Raw genomic sequence first — 17,642 nt, forward strand, 5'->3', positions numbered from 1 at the left:
ATAGAAATGATGGTGCAATGCAGGAGACAGAGACAGGGAGAAAAAACCCAAATAAATAAATACAAGGAAAAAATTTAATGAAACAATAAATAAACCAAAATTTGAAAATATTATAAAATACAAATTGAATAAAATGTATTAAATTAAATAGTAGTGACCACTGGACATCATTTTTGACGTTTTTTTAAAGTAAATCACACATTTACTGGTCAGTATTTACTGTACTGTACATTTACTGTACAGTATTCTCTTCGTTTCTCGTTATCCTCCTAATGAGCAAGCCTGTATTAACATGGCAGGACCTTTTAAAAAGAGAGCATCCCTTTTCATTTGCAGCATCTATATCCTCCAGGACCGTGCAGATAAAGAATTCAACTATGAGAGGATGATTTATTCATTGACGTCTCTAAAAACAAAACGCTGGAGGGGGAGAGAGCAAAGCTGCAGGACCTATTCTGTTATTCACAGCACACCTGCATTCACACACAAACAAGAGCATGATGGGAATTGTCTGAATGGGGCATAAAATGGGAATACACTCCTCCACTCCGACTGAATGAGCTTCTCTTCACGGGATACGGAGCAGCCCCCCCGCCTGTCAATTCCCGATAAGACGCAAAGGAAGAGTACAAGTCAGATGCGAGTGAATATTATAGAATGTTTACATTTAGTACTTCACTACTCTTTATCACACAAGCACGTCTTGCCGTCTCTGGAGAGGCCCTCGGGCTTCAGTACTGTATGTTATGTAAGGAGAACAGCACGGCAGCGACAATGAGCTGAGGACAGCTGAGGGGAAAGCAAAAAGAAACTTTTACCACATGGTTTCGTGGTTGGAGCATATGAAAGCTGTTTAGGACCTTTCGAATGGGGTTTAACATTAGAGCCTTTAGACATGAAATAACACCCCTATAGTCAACTTTACACTCATATTACCAAATATAGTAGAGAAAATAAGACATTTAGGATATAAAGTCCCCCTGTGGAAGGTTTTTTGTCATAATTACATATATAAGAGACAAAACAAAAAAGTTGGAATTTTTGAAAAATTTCTTTGGGGAAAAAGTTATAAAATTATGAAAATAAAGGCAAAATAAGCAAATAAAGTTAAAAAGACAAAAACTGAGCTCACTAAAAGCAGCACGTCTCACCAAGGCTAGCACTACAAAGTCCAAAGCAAAGTAGAAGTCCAGAACGCCATAAAATCACCGTTGAAATCACTTCCGACAATCCCACGCAATCGTAATGGGCCGCCATTGCTGGGCTTCAAAAACCTGCTGATTGATGATGATAAGAAATATAATATCTTACAATAACTTCCTGTACACTCAAGCTAGGGAAGTGACCTGGCGATCAAATGAAAAGTCTTTTTTTCCATCAGATTGGATAGATTGCAGGCATCATATCTCACAGCTTTTGGAAAACACCCCTTCTGGACAGTTGTGGCAACTCCAGACCAAATGACGACAATTTGGTGAAAAGTGGAAAATGTATTTTCATCTAATTCTTACCAGAAGCAGCTTACCAGGAGCTTACCAGGAGCATCCTTCCTCCTCCTTCCTTCTAAAATAATTGACAATAAGGACTCCTGGGCTTCAAACAAGCATCACAACAAAGGATGAGAACGGTCCCAGCAACTGAATTAGCTCTTTGAACTGGTTCCTTCATCATGAAATTCGTTTTAGGACTTGTGTTCATCATCCATAATCCTTATGTGATACATGAACACATATGTCTTTCTCTTGTCTGTGCGTTCTAAAGATACAATAAGAGATAAAAAGAGACAACTCATGATTGGAGGTAATGGGGGCCACGTATGGAACCTATAAAAAGGCTAATGTGACGTTCATATAGCCAAGCTATAGCAACATTGTTATTATTATTAACAATTGTACACTGTTATCGGCACACTGACTCTTAGCCCGAACACTCAGGCTAGCTACGAGCTTCACCAACGCCGCACTCACAACGCCTCAAACCACGACAAAAGATGATACTGTATATTAATCATAGTGGGAAGTGAGCATATTGCATGGGGGAAACATTCCCAAGTAAATATTGTCCGTGATTTCCTATTAAGCATGGCAATATAACGGAGCGTGTGCGCTACAAATAGTTTCCCCAGGGAAACACGGAGTTGTGTTACATTCTACTTTTGGACAATTAGCAACATGTACAGCATGAGGATGTGCAAGCGGACCTAATGAAGCTGATTTTTCTTTTATTGTACTAAATAACAAGATGTGCTGTTTAGCAATTATTTATTAGCGCTCATCAAGGTTCATGGAGTGAGAGAGACAAGCGGCTCTGACCGCCTTCAGTCGTGCGGAGAGCAGCGAGCGTAAAAGAACTGGATTTCATTACGCTCTACAATCCGCGCGGGGGCCATAAAAAGGCTTGAGCTTGTTGCTATGGAGCTTGGACTCGTGTGAAGGAATACATAAGCAGAAAGGGGATACATATTGAGGACACAAAGCACTGACACACATCAGAAAGAGCAGCAGTAGGACTACTTGACTCTCAGGCCCCCTTGTTGCTTCTTATTCCAGATGTCATTAAAAGGAGGAGTGGGATTTCACGCTATTTACATCACTTTTTATACGTTTTGCGTCTTTTCCTTCAACAGATTGAGTGTGTTTTTGCAACTCAATCTGATATGATTTTCCCTGAGGGAATATTTGCAGGTTTTATTTTTTAAAAAACATATAAATAACAACTGACGGTACAGCGCTACCTCCGATTTCATTAGGAACACATTCCGAAAACCAAACCGTACAAAAATGTTATTTCCATAAATTTTTCCCATTAAATGATTATATAAATCTAATAATAAAAATATACAGTTTACGTATAACAACATAAGATAATAATATATATATATAAAAATAGCAACGGTTGCAAAATGTCCAACAAAAAAATATGAAATAATATGATTATGTCAATATAGTATAGCATATATAAATAAAAATAATTCTGTTCCAGACACCCACAAATATAAGCAAAAAGATACTTTTTATAGAGAATAACTTTTTACATTTTACCAATGCAGAAGTAATTAATTGCAAATAAATTAAATAAAATGACAAAATATGTTTTATATTTATTGTTATTCCACATGCAAAAGATATTTTATAATTAATGTAAAATATGCACGAGTAAAGAATAATATAGATTAAATGAATTCAAATAAAAACAAAGCTAAATAAAATATTTAAAAAATACACATATTAGAGAAAAATAACACAATAATAATATCCAAATAATACAAATAAAATCATCACACATATTAAATAAATTTTTGGAGAACAACTATAGTTGTACATGCAGAAACCACAAATAATTCTAAATGAGGAATGCAGGCTTCCCGTACATCCTGGCGAGATAGAATTCTCGTCTTTAGCTTGTCGTCATCAAACTGCCGCCACTTTCTTCGGCCCCATGGCAGGTTATTTTGCAGTTGGCATGAATAAAAAATGTGCACCCGATTTGGTGTAAGGACACAGGACGAGGCAAAAACGGCCAGAAACTGAGACGGTGTACAAAGAGCGAAGCAAATGTTTGACTGTCTTCTACATCACAACATCACAATCCCATCTGGGTGGAAGTCAGAGGAAATGAGATTTGCTGCGTCAATGAAAACGACTCTTATCTTCCAGTCTTGTGCTTGCAGCGGCGCGTGAAAACATCACCAACTTTTCATGACGCCGACAAAGTCAAACGTGATGCCAGGCAAGCCGGCTGGAATTGAAAGAAAAGGATGGCAGAGAGTCGTTCCCGTCTCCTTTTTCCACATCACATCTTATCAAGTTTCCTTTTTTCTTTTTCCACTCACGTTGGGACTCTCACTGTTTGGCTAAAAGAGGCCACAAGAAGCCTCGCTTTGAAACAGCTCTGCTTGGTGTGTGCATACTGTAGCTTTACCACGCCACGTGCATAAAAAAAGGCATACAAAGTGGGTCGTTCACCAATCATAAACGATCATTCTTCCACATGCAGAGGCTCTTTGATCAATGCCGATATCAAATATGCAAAAGCACCATCAGCACCTGCAGGGGACAGCATCCTGCATTGTACTGTTTTCCAGCCCCGCAACTGCGGATCAATCAGGCAATTCAACAGATCATTTTTAACAGCGGAGTGACTTTTCCAGCTGTTGAATCGATAGGACAAACTGAAAGCCTGTTTCATCTCTCACCCTCCCCCCCCTCCCCCTTTCCCCACGTACAGCCCAGACACGGATGGTGTCACGTCATCTTCCCATCAAACTCTTCCATCACGCGCACGTGCCAGCTGCTGTGAAACCGTACTTCGTACTTCGTACTTCGTACTTCGTACTAAAGTGAAGCACGTGACCCCCCCCCCACATCGCCAATAAGCCATTTTCCATCAAAACCCAGTTTTAACCCCGGTGACCCCGCACATAGACCCAAAGCCCAACCCCCCCGGGGAAGGGAATTGAATTAGTGCTGTTATGTATACTGACATACGTATAACCTGAGCTTTGGCTGTAGTATGCTTATATTACATTAGCTGAAAAATTATATCATACAATTATTACAACTTTAAATATATACGTTTATCTTGGATGACTAACTTTTGTTGTTCAATATGAAATTGATATGAATGATATATGAGCATAAATATAGGTTGTTATCGTGTGGATTCTTGCCTGCTGAAATGTCTTGGCATTTATTTCCTGCTAAAAAAAAAAAAGCAGGGCGGTTATTATTAGCTTTTATGTTGGGAAGTCACTTAAGATGATGATGCCAGTATCGATTTCCTCCAATGGATATTACCCTAACCATCCATGCTGTGTAACATAATATTCATTACAGGCACGCTCAGCATCCCCGATAATAAAATCCACAAAGCCACCTTCCATATCTGAATGCGCACAGCCTTTGCAGCATTGTTGCCTTGGCGACGGAGTGAAAGTTCAGTCCTGGTGTATACGTGCACCCGTGCAACGCTACATTATCTTGTCTTGGCCGGGAACTACATGCGAGTCACTATGCGTGGGGCGGCGCGTGTGCACGCATGACATTGAGGTGACACTGCGGAACAAACCGGTGGGACTGAACTGAGCTGCACTGGAATAGCAAAACACGGAAGCATGGCATGCGCGGCTGCGGCAGCGTGATGCTTGCAGAAACCCACACAGGCTGCATCGTAAAAGCATATCAATTTATCAATATGCGCATCTTTGCTGTTCAATTCACAAGAGAAGGAGCCCAAGACACAAGGAAGGGGCAATGCTTGCACCAACAAGGACACAAACCCTCCAATGGTTGCTTCATTGGAACTTTGACTTGTTTTTACATTTGTGCGACTGTTAGGAGTATAAAATTGCATGCGCAGTAAATTATATTTACCTCCTACGCACATCTAAATTACGTAGCTGCAAAAAAAAAGAGCAGTTCCCTGCCCCCGTGTGACCTGACATCTCCGGTAGAACCCAAAGGAAAAAAAACATTCATCACCATCAAACCTCCATCTCTCCTTTTCTAACGTTTGTGTGTGAAAGTGACGGGGCGAGACTTTGAAGCCTCATGAAGGCGAACATTTCTCCTCAGTGTCTTTTGAAATATACACACTTGCATGGGTCATATAGTCGCATTTGAGAGGCCGAAAAAGTCGGATATTGAAGTTTTGAAATAGCAAAATAGTTGTGGATTCATCATTGAACTGCTCCAAAACTTCTGTTCAGTAACTGTGCAATAAACCATGCAATAAATAGAGCAATAACATGCTAGATGATGTACATATATACTACATTATGATTTGTATTACCCTGTTTTTGCACTTCATCTGCACTTATGTGCTTTGTACTATGTATGTATATGTACTATCTATGTAGTAATTTGTACTATACTGTGTGCTACTGTACTTTTGTCCCACAAACAAAAAAGGCATATCTTATCTTACCTAATCTTATTCATCATTTTGAGCATTTATAATAAATTCATGAAGGCATCTTATACTGCATCTTGCCGCTGGTTGAAATGAGACCCCACTCTTGCATGGATGCCATGTTCTTCTCGCTGTCACACCAAAAATGAAGATCAGGCCTGATAAGGCGGCTCGGCAGAGGGTTTTTTTTTCTGTTTGTGAAGCGAGGCGGCTTTTCTCTTCATTGTGTCTGACATGTCGCTACGCTTTATTGGGGGCATGTTTAGTTTCACTTCCTTCCTCAACTCCGTTTCCTGATTTTCTGCTGGTGTGTGTGTATTTGTGTGTGTGTGTGGGGGGGGTGTTGTAAGGGTTGCAACAATGTTCTATAATCTTTTATAAGCGTTTTTTTGGACAAGGCAACATGGTAAACACCAAAAAAAATAAAAACATTATTTAACAAGAACATGAAGACAAAACGGAATAATCAGGCGCCATTTTAAAAGAATAAAGTCAAAATATTGACAGAAAAAAGTTGTAATCTAATGAGAAAAAGTTGAAAATTTGCAAGAATAATATAAAAAATGTTATTTTAGTACCATAGAGTTAAGAAAATGTTGTGTTTTTTTAATTACAATAAAAAAAACAAAATAAAGGTAATTTGTTGGAATTTGGGGGGAAAAATAAAATTTGCGGAATAAAGTCATAATATGACAAGTACAACATTTCAAAAGAAAAGAAAATTTTAAGTTGATTGTAAAAGTAGGCTTTGTCACCAATATAACAAAGCTTTCTTGAAATATAACTTTTCACTAAATAACTACATAATATAACTTCTTAAATTATATAAGTTGCTTTAGAAAATATCAAAGTTGCATCCTTCCATAATTCACTATGTGGCCCTCACTAGAAAAAGTTTGGACACCCCCTGGCCTAGACGTTATAATTGAATAAATACCGTACATCTCTATAAAACCCTGATCAAAGGGTAGTTTTGTTCTGCAAGCCCAAAACTGCAACTTTTATGCAATATGTTGTAAATGTTTATAGCGTGCCTTGTAAACTGCATCATTTCATACACATACACAACATATGGCACATCAATTCAGGTGCATTTCCCCCCAGAAAGAAAACAAAGTAAGTGATTTCCTGAGTGGAAAAGCAGATCCAAGCTACTCCATGTCATAATTTGATGTCTCTTTGCAAACAAGCAGCCTGCTGACTCTTAAACATTACAAGCGTAGCTCTCTTTCAGCCCACACAGATCACTGAAACATAAATAATGTCCCAGAATAAGAGGGAGCTCGTCCCAAAGCCAATATAAAACCCTGCAGAGCTTCTGATGCTTTAATTACGCAGCCAACGCAAGCACGGTGGGCGAGCCCCTTCAGGGTTATTTTGCATCCTTGGATACGAGTCTCTCGGGACCCAGGCGGTCTCTTTGTCGGCCTGTCCCTTCACTGCCTTTGTCTTTCCATCTCGGAGGTCCCGCGGGTGAGGCCGCCGCCGCGTCACGTGTGTTGTTGTTGGCCAATGACAAAGCGGCTGGCGAGGCGCTCATGAATTATGCACAGTAAAAGTGGGGGGGTTGCGACTCCACCTTCGATTATGTTAATGTACTAAGAGGAGAGGGGAGGGGTGAAGTTGTTTGACATTGGTTTTCATGATGACCCACCGATTTTAGTAGTTCACTTTCAGCTTTGGTTATGGCGGCGACACTAGGGATTATTGTGCTCGTTGTGCCATCATTCAAAGTTGCAGTGAAAGCCTGGTGTTTAAGTCTGGTGCTTGTGTGTCGCACCCGACATGACACAATGCGTCTTCTGACCACAGCATTCTTATTTATTTCAGTCAAAAGATTGGAAACTTTATCGTGTTAAAGTATGAGAAAGTGTGTTGCCAGTTGTTGAGTCATTTTCAATGGATAGTAAATGTAGACTTTCTATTTCTAGTCACCATTTATTTCAATTTTATTATTCCTATTATTTTTATACTTTTTGTAGTCTGTATTTTAACATTTATTCCTTTCTTTTCCTTAACAATGCAAGGTAATTTTTAACTCCAATTTGCCCGGTTTTACTTAATTTAATCCATGGTTTTAAGTTTGCACCACGATAAATAGCGAGTATGTTTGTCATTTCCAGTCATGCTTTAACACTAATGTTGCCTACATGCAGCACCACTACCACTACAAACTCCCAGTGAGTAAGCCATGCAACCATGCATAAACCAAAACCTATAAATAACCCAATCGGAGTCAGGGTCAGGCGCAGTGCATGAATACAGTCAGCATGCCAACTTTTTTATGTCATTATGTCATAAATGACAGCACACGCCGACCTATTGATGGCTACTATTAGCTGCTTACGGTAAATGAGCAGGTTAGCTTCTCCTTTTACAACCTCAATCAAGTTGTCCCGTGTAAAAGGATCCTTTACTGGTTTGTTTGATGCCATTACAATCGCCTGTGCTGGTTGAGATTGTCCACTTGACCTGCTGGGGCCGGGTGGATTGTGAGGGACCGGTAGCTGCATCTATTGACCCGCCAGCCGCTGTGGTATTATCATGTTTGGAGTGCTTTTTTTCCAGGAAACATCCATGCAACTGATATTTGGACTCAACCACTACTACTGTGACAGTCGAACTAAAGCAGCTCCAGAGATGGCGTAGGCGGGCGTCTAAGTGTGCTGTCGCCGGGCTCGTCTGGCTCTCTGTCCTCCTATGAGGCAGATGGTATCTGACGAACAGGAACCATGCGGCCACAGCTCTACATACTGGATGCTAATAGCGGCACTGGCTAATTAGAGCTGCTGTAACTCTTGCTGTCATCTTCACAGTGCAGAGAAACGCTGTGTTTCTTTAATTAAGTTAATTGGCTTTCTTCATCATGAGGAGGCATACCCATAAATTGTTATTGCTATTAATCCCAGATAACTGACCTTTCTTGTGAATCACCAGAAAGTACAATCAACCGAAAAACCCAAGTGACTGACTCTTTTAATGACATAACTTTGTGTTTGACTTATGTTAATGTTCAGAACAAACTATATGACTATTATTATTATTGATACACTTATCGTTATCTTCATCCACCCTGCAATCTAGACCCTGAGATAAGATGTGAATCATCTCCCTTTATAAATCAAACTGACTGGATTGTTCCACTGAACTATTTTCCACAGCACCATGTTGGCCAACACAGGTGCCTACGAAATTAGCTTCACTTCATAACAAATATAAAGTTTACCTTCTGATTAGCAACAATCTGTCAGGCATACAACAGAAGCAAAGTCCATATATTGTTCTGAGGGTTCGGTAGTGTTTTCGGCACTGATATATTGTCCTGTCACGCTGTTTAAGAAGTAAAATATGGACTACTACGATGACTTGATTTGTTATTTCCTGACTAAACAACACGGCGTCGTCGCTGGTGAACAGCGTCACCAAATTTCAAACAAAGTTATAATTTTAGTGAAACAAAGCCTTAATTGATGGTTATTTCATGCCGGATCCTACATCTAACAATTTTCTTTCCACACTTTGGTTAAAAATGTTGTTGTGTGTATGAACATTTCCAGGGAGTTCGGGAACACTAAAAGTGGCCTCATGTTTAAGGAAGTCTGGTGTTGAGGCTTTGCTGCAGTTTGACGGCGGAGTCAGAAAGAGACGCGATGTTTCTCTGTCATCTTACCTGTGACATCTGAGGTCGCAGGTTGATCTCCTTCAGATTGATGGACTGGGGCTTGAGGTTGTTGAGCAGATGGCAGAGGAGGACTCCATCCCGGAGGGTTTGGGCCAAGTCGAATACCTGCGCGGTCTCCCACGTAACCCGATGGTTGGCTGGAAGCACCTTGCAGTGGATCAACCACAGCGCGCATTGCCTCCAGTACTCCATCATTACTCGATTTAGGATCTTTTGCGAGCTCGTACGGTGCTCTCCTTAAAGCGTGTCCATGCCTGGAAGGCGACAGGACCACAGGCAGATCGAGAGGCTGCAGTCGGTGTGAGGATGACAGCCTTGTGTGCTCGCATGACTGGATGGAGTCGGTGCGCTCTCTCTCTTACTCTCTCTCTGTCTCTTCCCTCCCCCTCGTTGCTTCTTCGCCTCTTCCGCTTGGCACAGAACATTACTACAACTATTTCCTCCTTTACACCCATTTTTCTTCTAATTGTCGGCTCAAATGTGTTTACTTCCACATAACAGCAGCCTTTTATGGAGAACCTTTTCATCTGCTAGTGTTCTATGTGAATGCTAGGAGCTAAACTTGGTCAAATTGCTGTCATACACTGATAACTAATCTAATAACAAAACAATAACATCCCACTATATAATGATATATACATTGTTTTCAGTAATGAAAATATGGCCGCCCAATCCGAATGTAATTCTTTCCTTCCTGATTCACTCCACGGTCTCACAGACTTTCACCCCCCCATTCCACCCCACCCCATATGCATTATGTCTTTTTACAATGAAACCCATTTAGGCCTCCTTGCCCATGTAATACACCCCTTACCAGCGCCAATTAACAATCTGACGACGCCATTGTGTTGACGGCGCACACAGCAGCTGCTGTTTATGCTATCGTCCATGACAGAAAGGTCATTGAGAATCTGTCCACTACCAAGCTCATTACCATAATGATACAACTAAAGTGGTCACGTGGTAGTTTTATGGTTTGGGAAGACGCTTTGCTTCTGGGCTGAGGTTTATTGACATCTGAAGGAAAAGTGAGCCATGGAAACTGGAGCATCCTAAATATGTTGGAAACATCTTACTATTGCATAACAATGACAAGGATGCAACCCAAGATGTGGAACACCAACACCTCTCTGGTTGTGTCTGTGCAGGGAAGGTGGTGCTAATCACATTAACAGCTGTATAATTGCTCACTTGCTGCATGGAAGAAAAACATGGAAAATCAGGAAGGTGTTGTTTGAACTTTGAAAAAAAAGCTGTCAGTGAAGGAGCACGGTGAAAAACGTGTGACGGTGAATCCCTGAAACGTTTGTATAAACAGCAGCTGAGCACACAGGCTGGTGGAAACAATGCACGTGCAGATTAGCCTCCAGATTATGCAGTTGGAAAGAAAGCCACCCTGCCTCATCCGTGCTCTATTGTCCTGCATTTCAGCTCTTGAGTCATCGCATGCGTACAGATGTTTCAAATGGACACAATGAAGTGTTGATCACCATGAGGAGGAGTTAGTTTTGGTTCAAGTTCAGGCATCCGGTTCTATCTTCCACCGGATGCCACGGCCAGCATAGCATGGATGACAGGAGAGGTGACAGGCGGCCGGATGCTGATGTCCTGCTTAGCACCCTTCTCCAGTTACAGCTTCCTGCAGCAGACTGCAAGAGGAGCAGAGCAGCAGGAGAATTATCAGCATTCATCGGATTAATGAAAAGTAACCTTGCCCATTTTTTTGTGACTTTTAATCAGCATTAAATAAGAAAAGTTGTATTATTTATAACTGTTTTGGTTAGGATTGATTTCAGTGCAAAAAACAAAATGGTTTTATTGTTTTATTTATTTTTACTATTATTTTTTTCAATATGTTGAATAATCAAACATTTAAATAATATAAAAATAATAAATTAAGAAGATAACATGCGCTTATATTAGTATAATATGTACTTATTTAATATATGCACACAATACTTAGAACAATATACAGTAGTTGTAATAATAAATAAAGACTATGATCTAAAATACTGAAATGTTCGTGGCTATGCTAACAAGAAATGTTGCCTTGATGCTTAACTGCGGTTACGTTGCAGGTTCGGGCATCATCCACAGCCCCCTACGGCCCAGCCAGATGCTCATTGCTCCAAAATGTCAGCACCCCCCCGTGCATGTGAGCATGTGGTCATTGACGATCTCCCGGTTGCCACTGATCGATGTTCAACCTACTCTTTGTGTCACATGATCTGAAGAGCGTGGAGGATCCGTTTGTGTATTTGCACCATTACGACCCATTCAATGTCTGCTTTACATTTACCTGAAAGCATTTTGATGCAACTATTATGTTTTGCATCTAAACACTGCTAGCTGCAATTGACTGCAAGCAATCAGTGACTTTGTGTTCATTGTTGTTAACCGGAATTGATTAGGTGAGTCTATTTCGCTCGCTTAGAGGGGCCATAAGAGAAATGAATGGCCTGGGATCCCCCGAGAGAGATGAGGGACAAATGGAGCCTGGCCAGCCATCGCAGGATTGAATCACTGCTGGGGATCAGCTGCAAAAGCATCAGGATGGAAGCAATGGAGTGGAAGGTAATATACGCAGAGTGACACATCACATTGGCTTCCTCGTCATCAGTTGGGGGAGGGAAAAAAAAGTCAGCCTCTGGTCAGTCTGTGAAAGCTGCTTCAGTATTTAGCCATTGATGTTTTACTGGAGGTGAAGAAAAGGCCGGCTACTCGTACTTTCAAAAAGCATGACAAATATCCTCCCCCAAAACTTACCACATCATCTGTTCTACCATTGGAGCTTTCTTATCAGGCCTGGTGGTGCCCTCCTCCTAGTATTGGAGGTGGGGAGATGTTTCACAAAGTCACAAAGAGGCTCTGAGGTAAGCATGCATACATTTCTAATGATGCATTATGCTGCTTTATTCATTTTATGAATCACTCAAATAATATGAGTAGTTCACGTGGTATCGCTGTGGTGAGAAATGTATTAAGGGGGCGTCTACATGGCAATTAATAAAACATACAGTAGGTCAGTGTCAGTAGGTCAGGAAATACATGACATGAATGAATTGTATGAAAATGTGTTGTAGTACTGCATGAAATATTGCAATATTTCACTCCGCTTGCTGCTTTTCTGTGTGTGGTGAAAGCAGATGGCCTTGAGCGTGCGAGACAGAGCCATTGGGGCCATCATGGGGGCCGCAGTAGCAGATGCAGCAGGTAAGATAAAACCATGAGTGCAGACCCGCCGTTCAAATCAACTAATATTGTTACAATAATTGTAAAACATTGTTCCACTGCATCAGTGGGTGTGGGGGGAACTTTTACATATTTTAAACCAACCCATGTACGTATTTGTGCTAAGACATTTTTAATATTTAAAATATTTATATATTATATATTATATATAATATTTAAACCTGCCTGCATCTCAGCCTTAGAGCATAGGAGCATTTTCTCCTTACACTACACATTTTTGTTGTTTATTTTGACAAGTATTTCAACTTTTTCTTTGTACATTTGTCCTTGTAACATTAGGAATTCATTCTCGTAATATTTTGACTTTATTATTGTAATATTGTAACTTGTTTCCAACCAAATTTGCCAAAAAATTGCTTTATTCTTTGTTTTGTATGTTTGTCTTATCACGGTTGTGTTCCTTTAATTTTTCAGCTTTTTAAAATATTTTTCTGTAAGTATTTTCTCTTTATTTTTGTAAAATTACTGCTTTTTTCTAAATTTTTACTGTTATTTCTACTCTCTTATGTAATAGTATTTTTAGAATGTGCCGAGCGCTAATAAAAAAAACAGCCATGGGTTATAAATTACACAAAAATATTTTTGAATAATTTTAGTGTTACATGCATGAAACTATAATTATGAAATAATTATTTTAAATAATAATAAATAAATAATGACAAAATGGAATAATTATAATTATTATTTCAGTGCTCCCATGTCAATAACTTCAACATTGAGGTATTTTACGACTTATTTTTGCCATGTCAACAGACCTGGATCAACACTAGTCTTATCCACTCCTAACATCTGCTCTCGCTGATAAAAAAAAAAAAAAAAGCAGGAGTGGTTCTGAACGGTAGACGAGTTACTATTAGATGTTTGTACCCTCCCTTCTTGTCCTTATTGTGTGCCTTCTCCAACCTAGCCCAGCCCATGCATTGGATTTACAATCCAGACAGACTCAAAGAAGTTCTGGCGGATCTGGAGCCCACGCCGGAGTTTCGTGCCGACTCTGCCAATCCTTTCTACCGCAGGAAGACAGGCGAGCAGACCTGCTATGGCGACCAGGCTTACGTCCTCTTGGAATCGCTGAGTCAGTGCGGAGGTACACCCCCAGTCTGGCTGCTCCGATGTTTAAAGAGCGACTGAGCGTGTGATATCAACATGATTTATCAATGATGAAGCTGTGGATGGTTGGATGCTGACTTCTCTTTGAAGACCTTCTGTATGTGGTTTTTAACATGATCAGAGCCCTCTAGACATAAAATAACACCCCTATAGTCACCTTGATGCTCCTATGACCCAAAATTAGAAACATAAAAAGATAAACAAAGACATAATATAGACTAACACATGTCAGCACTACGAGAGTTGGTTGTTTTTGTTCCTTTATGTTCTGAATTGGCTATTTTCTCATAAATAACATTACACAGTGCAACACCAACTGACCAGTGTAGAATACTACATATCAGCACATCTTTCAATGCGTCTTGTAAATGCCTTATATTTGCAATTTGGCAATTTTCAACTCCAAAACGGCATGATTTATTAAAACACACACGTGTTGGCAGATGTCAATGTGGAGGATCTGACTCAACGTATCTACAAATTCTTTGGCCCGGGGACGGTGTACGACCTCCCGCTCAACGATCCTTACCGCAAGAAAGGAGGTACGGTATATAGCATGCTGACGTTAACGTAGTATTCTTTTGGAACTTTTAATCAATCGACATTCGTGCCTTTCCAGCTCATTTCAGTGTCTTCTTCTGTTACGCATTCACACGCAATGTCTTCTGGCATTGCCATCATCTATTGTAACTGTAATATCCTGTCGTTATTGCAATACCCAACTGTCTCTCTTAACAATTCATTCCCGCTATGAATAGATCTGTCAAACGTCTGTTTTAAACTTGTAGGTCCCAAAGCAGTCCTTCCTATTGATGGTCCTTGGAGGAATGGGAGTCTGAAAGCTTTCATCAGAAATGTGGATGCTGGAAAAGAAGAAACTGGTAAAAACTCAAGCAGTGAGGCTGACATCTTTGTGCTGATGTTCAGTGTTTCTTGTTGTTTCTTTTTCAGGCTGTGACGTGGACTGCCAAATGGACGGCGTCACCAAGCTGGCTCCGGCGGTGGCCTTTTACGCCGGTCGCCCTGAAATGCTGGAGAAAGTGGAGCAAGTGATGAGGGTCACCCAGAATAACGACATGTGTGTGGCCGTGACACTGGCGGCTGCAAGGTAAGTCAAGGAAAAATGGACCACACGACACTTGAAACATTCGTTTTCTCTTGTTTTATGTATGTGGTCAGGTTTTTGGAGCATTTTATTCTTAATGGTCCAAGTTCCAAAGCTGTGGATGCGGTTTTGGCACAACTGAACGATCCGCAAAGGCAGAACCCCCAAGATCTCGACAATGCAGTCATTGGTAAGACATTCAATTTGTTGCATTCAAACGAGAAAAAGACACAATTTTAGGAGAATAAACTAATCCTATCACAAGGGAAAAACATGAATTTTAGTAGCATAGATTTCAAATAGTAAAAAAAACAATAAGGTGCAATATTATGGGAAACATACTAAACAAAATAAAGTTGTCATTTGTGGAAAATTAGTTTGGAAAGTAATTTTACCAAGCCAAATGAAGTGTGTGTTTTGTGGCAGCGCAAATCCACCAGGTGAAAGACAACCTGACCAGGACATCCCAGCAGCTCATACCTGCCCTGTTCACCAACACCTGAGGTAAGCTGACCAGAAGATCTGATGACGAGGCAAAGCTCTCCCTCCCCTCCTGCCGCTCCGTAGGTCCACCAGCCTTTCATCTCTACACTAATGATCTTCTGCCAACTTTTATTTTCCTCCTCCTGCTGTGTTAAGCGTCTCGGGTTTTTACAAGGCTAAAAGGTGCAGACTGCATCATATGTTAAAAAAAAAGTCATGGACTAATGTGAAGACAGGAAATAGAAATTAAAACGCATGTTCTAATTTCTTCTTGTTCAGCGTTTTTCTTTTTCTGTTCAGCCTTGCCAGGTGCATTCCAAGGAGCGCTACATGGAGTCTTGACGCTGAAGCAGTTGGATGAAGCCGTCAGAAACACCATGCGCTGCGGGGGATGCACCGCCAGCCGAGCCTCCTTCATAGGAGCCTGTTTTGGGGCACAGGTAACCCAGCAGGGGCGGCACTGTCAGTGGTACTGATAAACAGGAAAACTAGAACCTGCAGTGTACTGTTTTTAAACAATTCCAAAGACGTCTCAGACCTGAGCCGGCTGAATTGTGAATTCTGCTTTGGAACCTTTGGACCCCAACTTGGCCGGGGGCATCCAAATAATCTCAAACCACATGTCCACCTTGCAGCTCAGTTCAGGCCCCCATGGTATGACTGGAACAGTAATCCCTGGTCTGCTTTGTGTTTCCACCGTGGGATGGTGTAGCTGTGTCAGCTACTTACAGTAAATGGTGTGACATCATAGCAGCAGGACACAATATGACCTGCCAGTGAATTCAACAAAGAGAAAAACGCTACACAGTAAACAAAGCACAACAATGGAGAACATCCGCTGTAGGTTGTGTTCATTTGCAAAACGTTCCATTTCATTCCAAATTGTCATGTGGGAGTGACAATTCTGTGTGTGTGTGTGCGTACAAGCTTTGGGTACTGCACAACGGGTAATGCAAATTTAATGGAATAATTTTATCTTTCAGACTGGCCTCCAAGGAATCCCGGAGTCTTGGAAGAAAAGGACACTCAGATATCCTCAGCTGCTGGAGCTGGCTGAAAATATGTTCCAAAAATCGGCCTAAATTGCAGTTTGCCTCGTATTAACCCCCTAGTAAGTGCTATTACTGTTCACTGATATTCGTGCAGACGTCCCCTCGGGTTGCATATGCACTTTAAAATGACAATCCATGACAGTCCCATTCAAAAGTCCTGCACCGAATGAGACTCGAATTTATTTGTTGTGTCGAAGATGCGTTATGTAAGAAGAGGGGGGTGTGCGCCAAGTTCTGGAGAACATGAGTTAGTTGCTAATAAAGAATAATGTTATTTGCATGTGCATGTTGTTTTCATTCACGTTCTTATGTGCAGGATGGATGGCTGAGGTTTCCTAAGGTCTGGAAACATGCTTTTTTTTTGCTGAACTGAGGAATTTGTCTGGTTTTCAGTCTTCCCACTCTGCGTTATTGGGAAGTGAGAGGGCAGATTTACTACTGGAGCAAGCAGAGACTCCCTCAAAGGGGCTGCTCTGTCTTCCGAAAAGTGCTGACTTCTTTTATTTGTGCGTTTTATGTATTCACCCCGACACATGTCAAGTTGGGAGCTGATGTCTGTATGAAATAGTTTAGAGTCCATACAGAATTTAGACTGATACATGGGTAAAACCCGTCAATGTTTAGTAGAGCTACAACAATTAACCGAATCATCTATTTGTTTTTTTCAGATTTAAAAATGTAAATATTTAAATCAGTGAACAGTTCACAGTTCCACATTAAGATGAATTGACTGAGAAAACATTGGTTACTTACAGTCCTATTCATGTTACCACAATGAAAACAGACGTAAGGACATCCAAATGATATCATTAACGGGGAAAAGCCACAGCTACATGAATGAATTTAATGAAAAAGCTTCTATGCCATTGTTTAGCTGGGTAAATAGGTCATGGCTAAGAGTGCATAGGTAACAAATAGAAAGGAAGTCATTTGATTTCTCCCTCTGCCTGACTTCCTCCCACACAGCAGGTAGCCGTGCACGTCTGGCATAATTACATCCAGACGCCAAGAGCCCGTTTTTGCTGCCAAAGTTCCCTTCTACAAGATT

General features: G+C 40.7%; 2 protein-coding genes across 3 annotated transcripts in view; one reads left to right on the forward strand and one right to left on the reverse strand.

Moving 5' to 3' along the window:
- Positions 1-9,917, reverse strand: part of vav3a (vav 3 guanine nucleotide exchange factor a) — a 50,754-nt gene extending 40,837 nt beyond the window's left edge. Inside the window, exon 1 of one of the 2 annotated variants that reach the window (XM_058060136.2) lies at positions 9,581-9,917. In XM_058060136.2, the coding sequence (XP_057916119.2) occupies positions 9,581-9,787 (207 nt within the window). In that variant the 5' untranslated portion in view covers positions 9,788-9,917. The remainder of the gene's footprint in view (positions 1-9,580) is intronic. The other variant, XM_058060137.2, reaches the window with a different exon arrangement.
- A 2,516-nt stretch (positions 9,918-12,433) lies between these two features.
- On the forward strand, positions 12,434-16,886 carry LOC131108813 (crystallin J1B-like). The gene is made up of 10 exons (XM_058060151.2): positions 12,434-12,465; positions 12,739-12,805; positions 13,752-13,931; positions 14,398-14,496; positions 14,743-14,835; positions 14,906-15,062; positions 15,134-15,249; positions 15,486-15,563; positions 15,843-15,982; positions 16,526-16,886. Exons 2-10 carry the CDS (start codon positions 12,739-12,741, stop codon positions 16,622-16,624), a joined length of 1,029 nt encoding a protein of 342 aa, XP_057916134.2. The 5' UTR covers positions 12,434-12,465; the 3' UTR covers positions 16,625-16,886.
- The last annotated feature ends 756 nt before the right edge of the window (positions 16,887-17,642 follow it).

The sequence above is a fragment of the Doryrhamphus excisus genome, linkage group LG5, assembly GCF_037039965.1.
Source record: "Doryrhamphus excisus strain RoL-2023G ecotype Guam linkage group LG5, RoL_Dexc_Guam_v1.1, whole genome shotgun sequence".
NCBI classification, from domain to species: Eukaryota; Metazoa; Chordata; class Actinopteri; order Syngnathiformes; family Syngnathidae; genus Doryrhamphus; species Doryrhamphus excisus.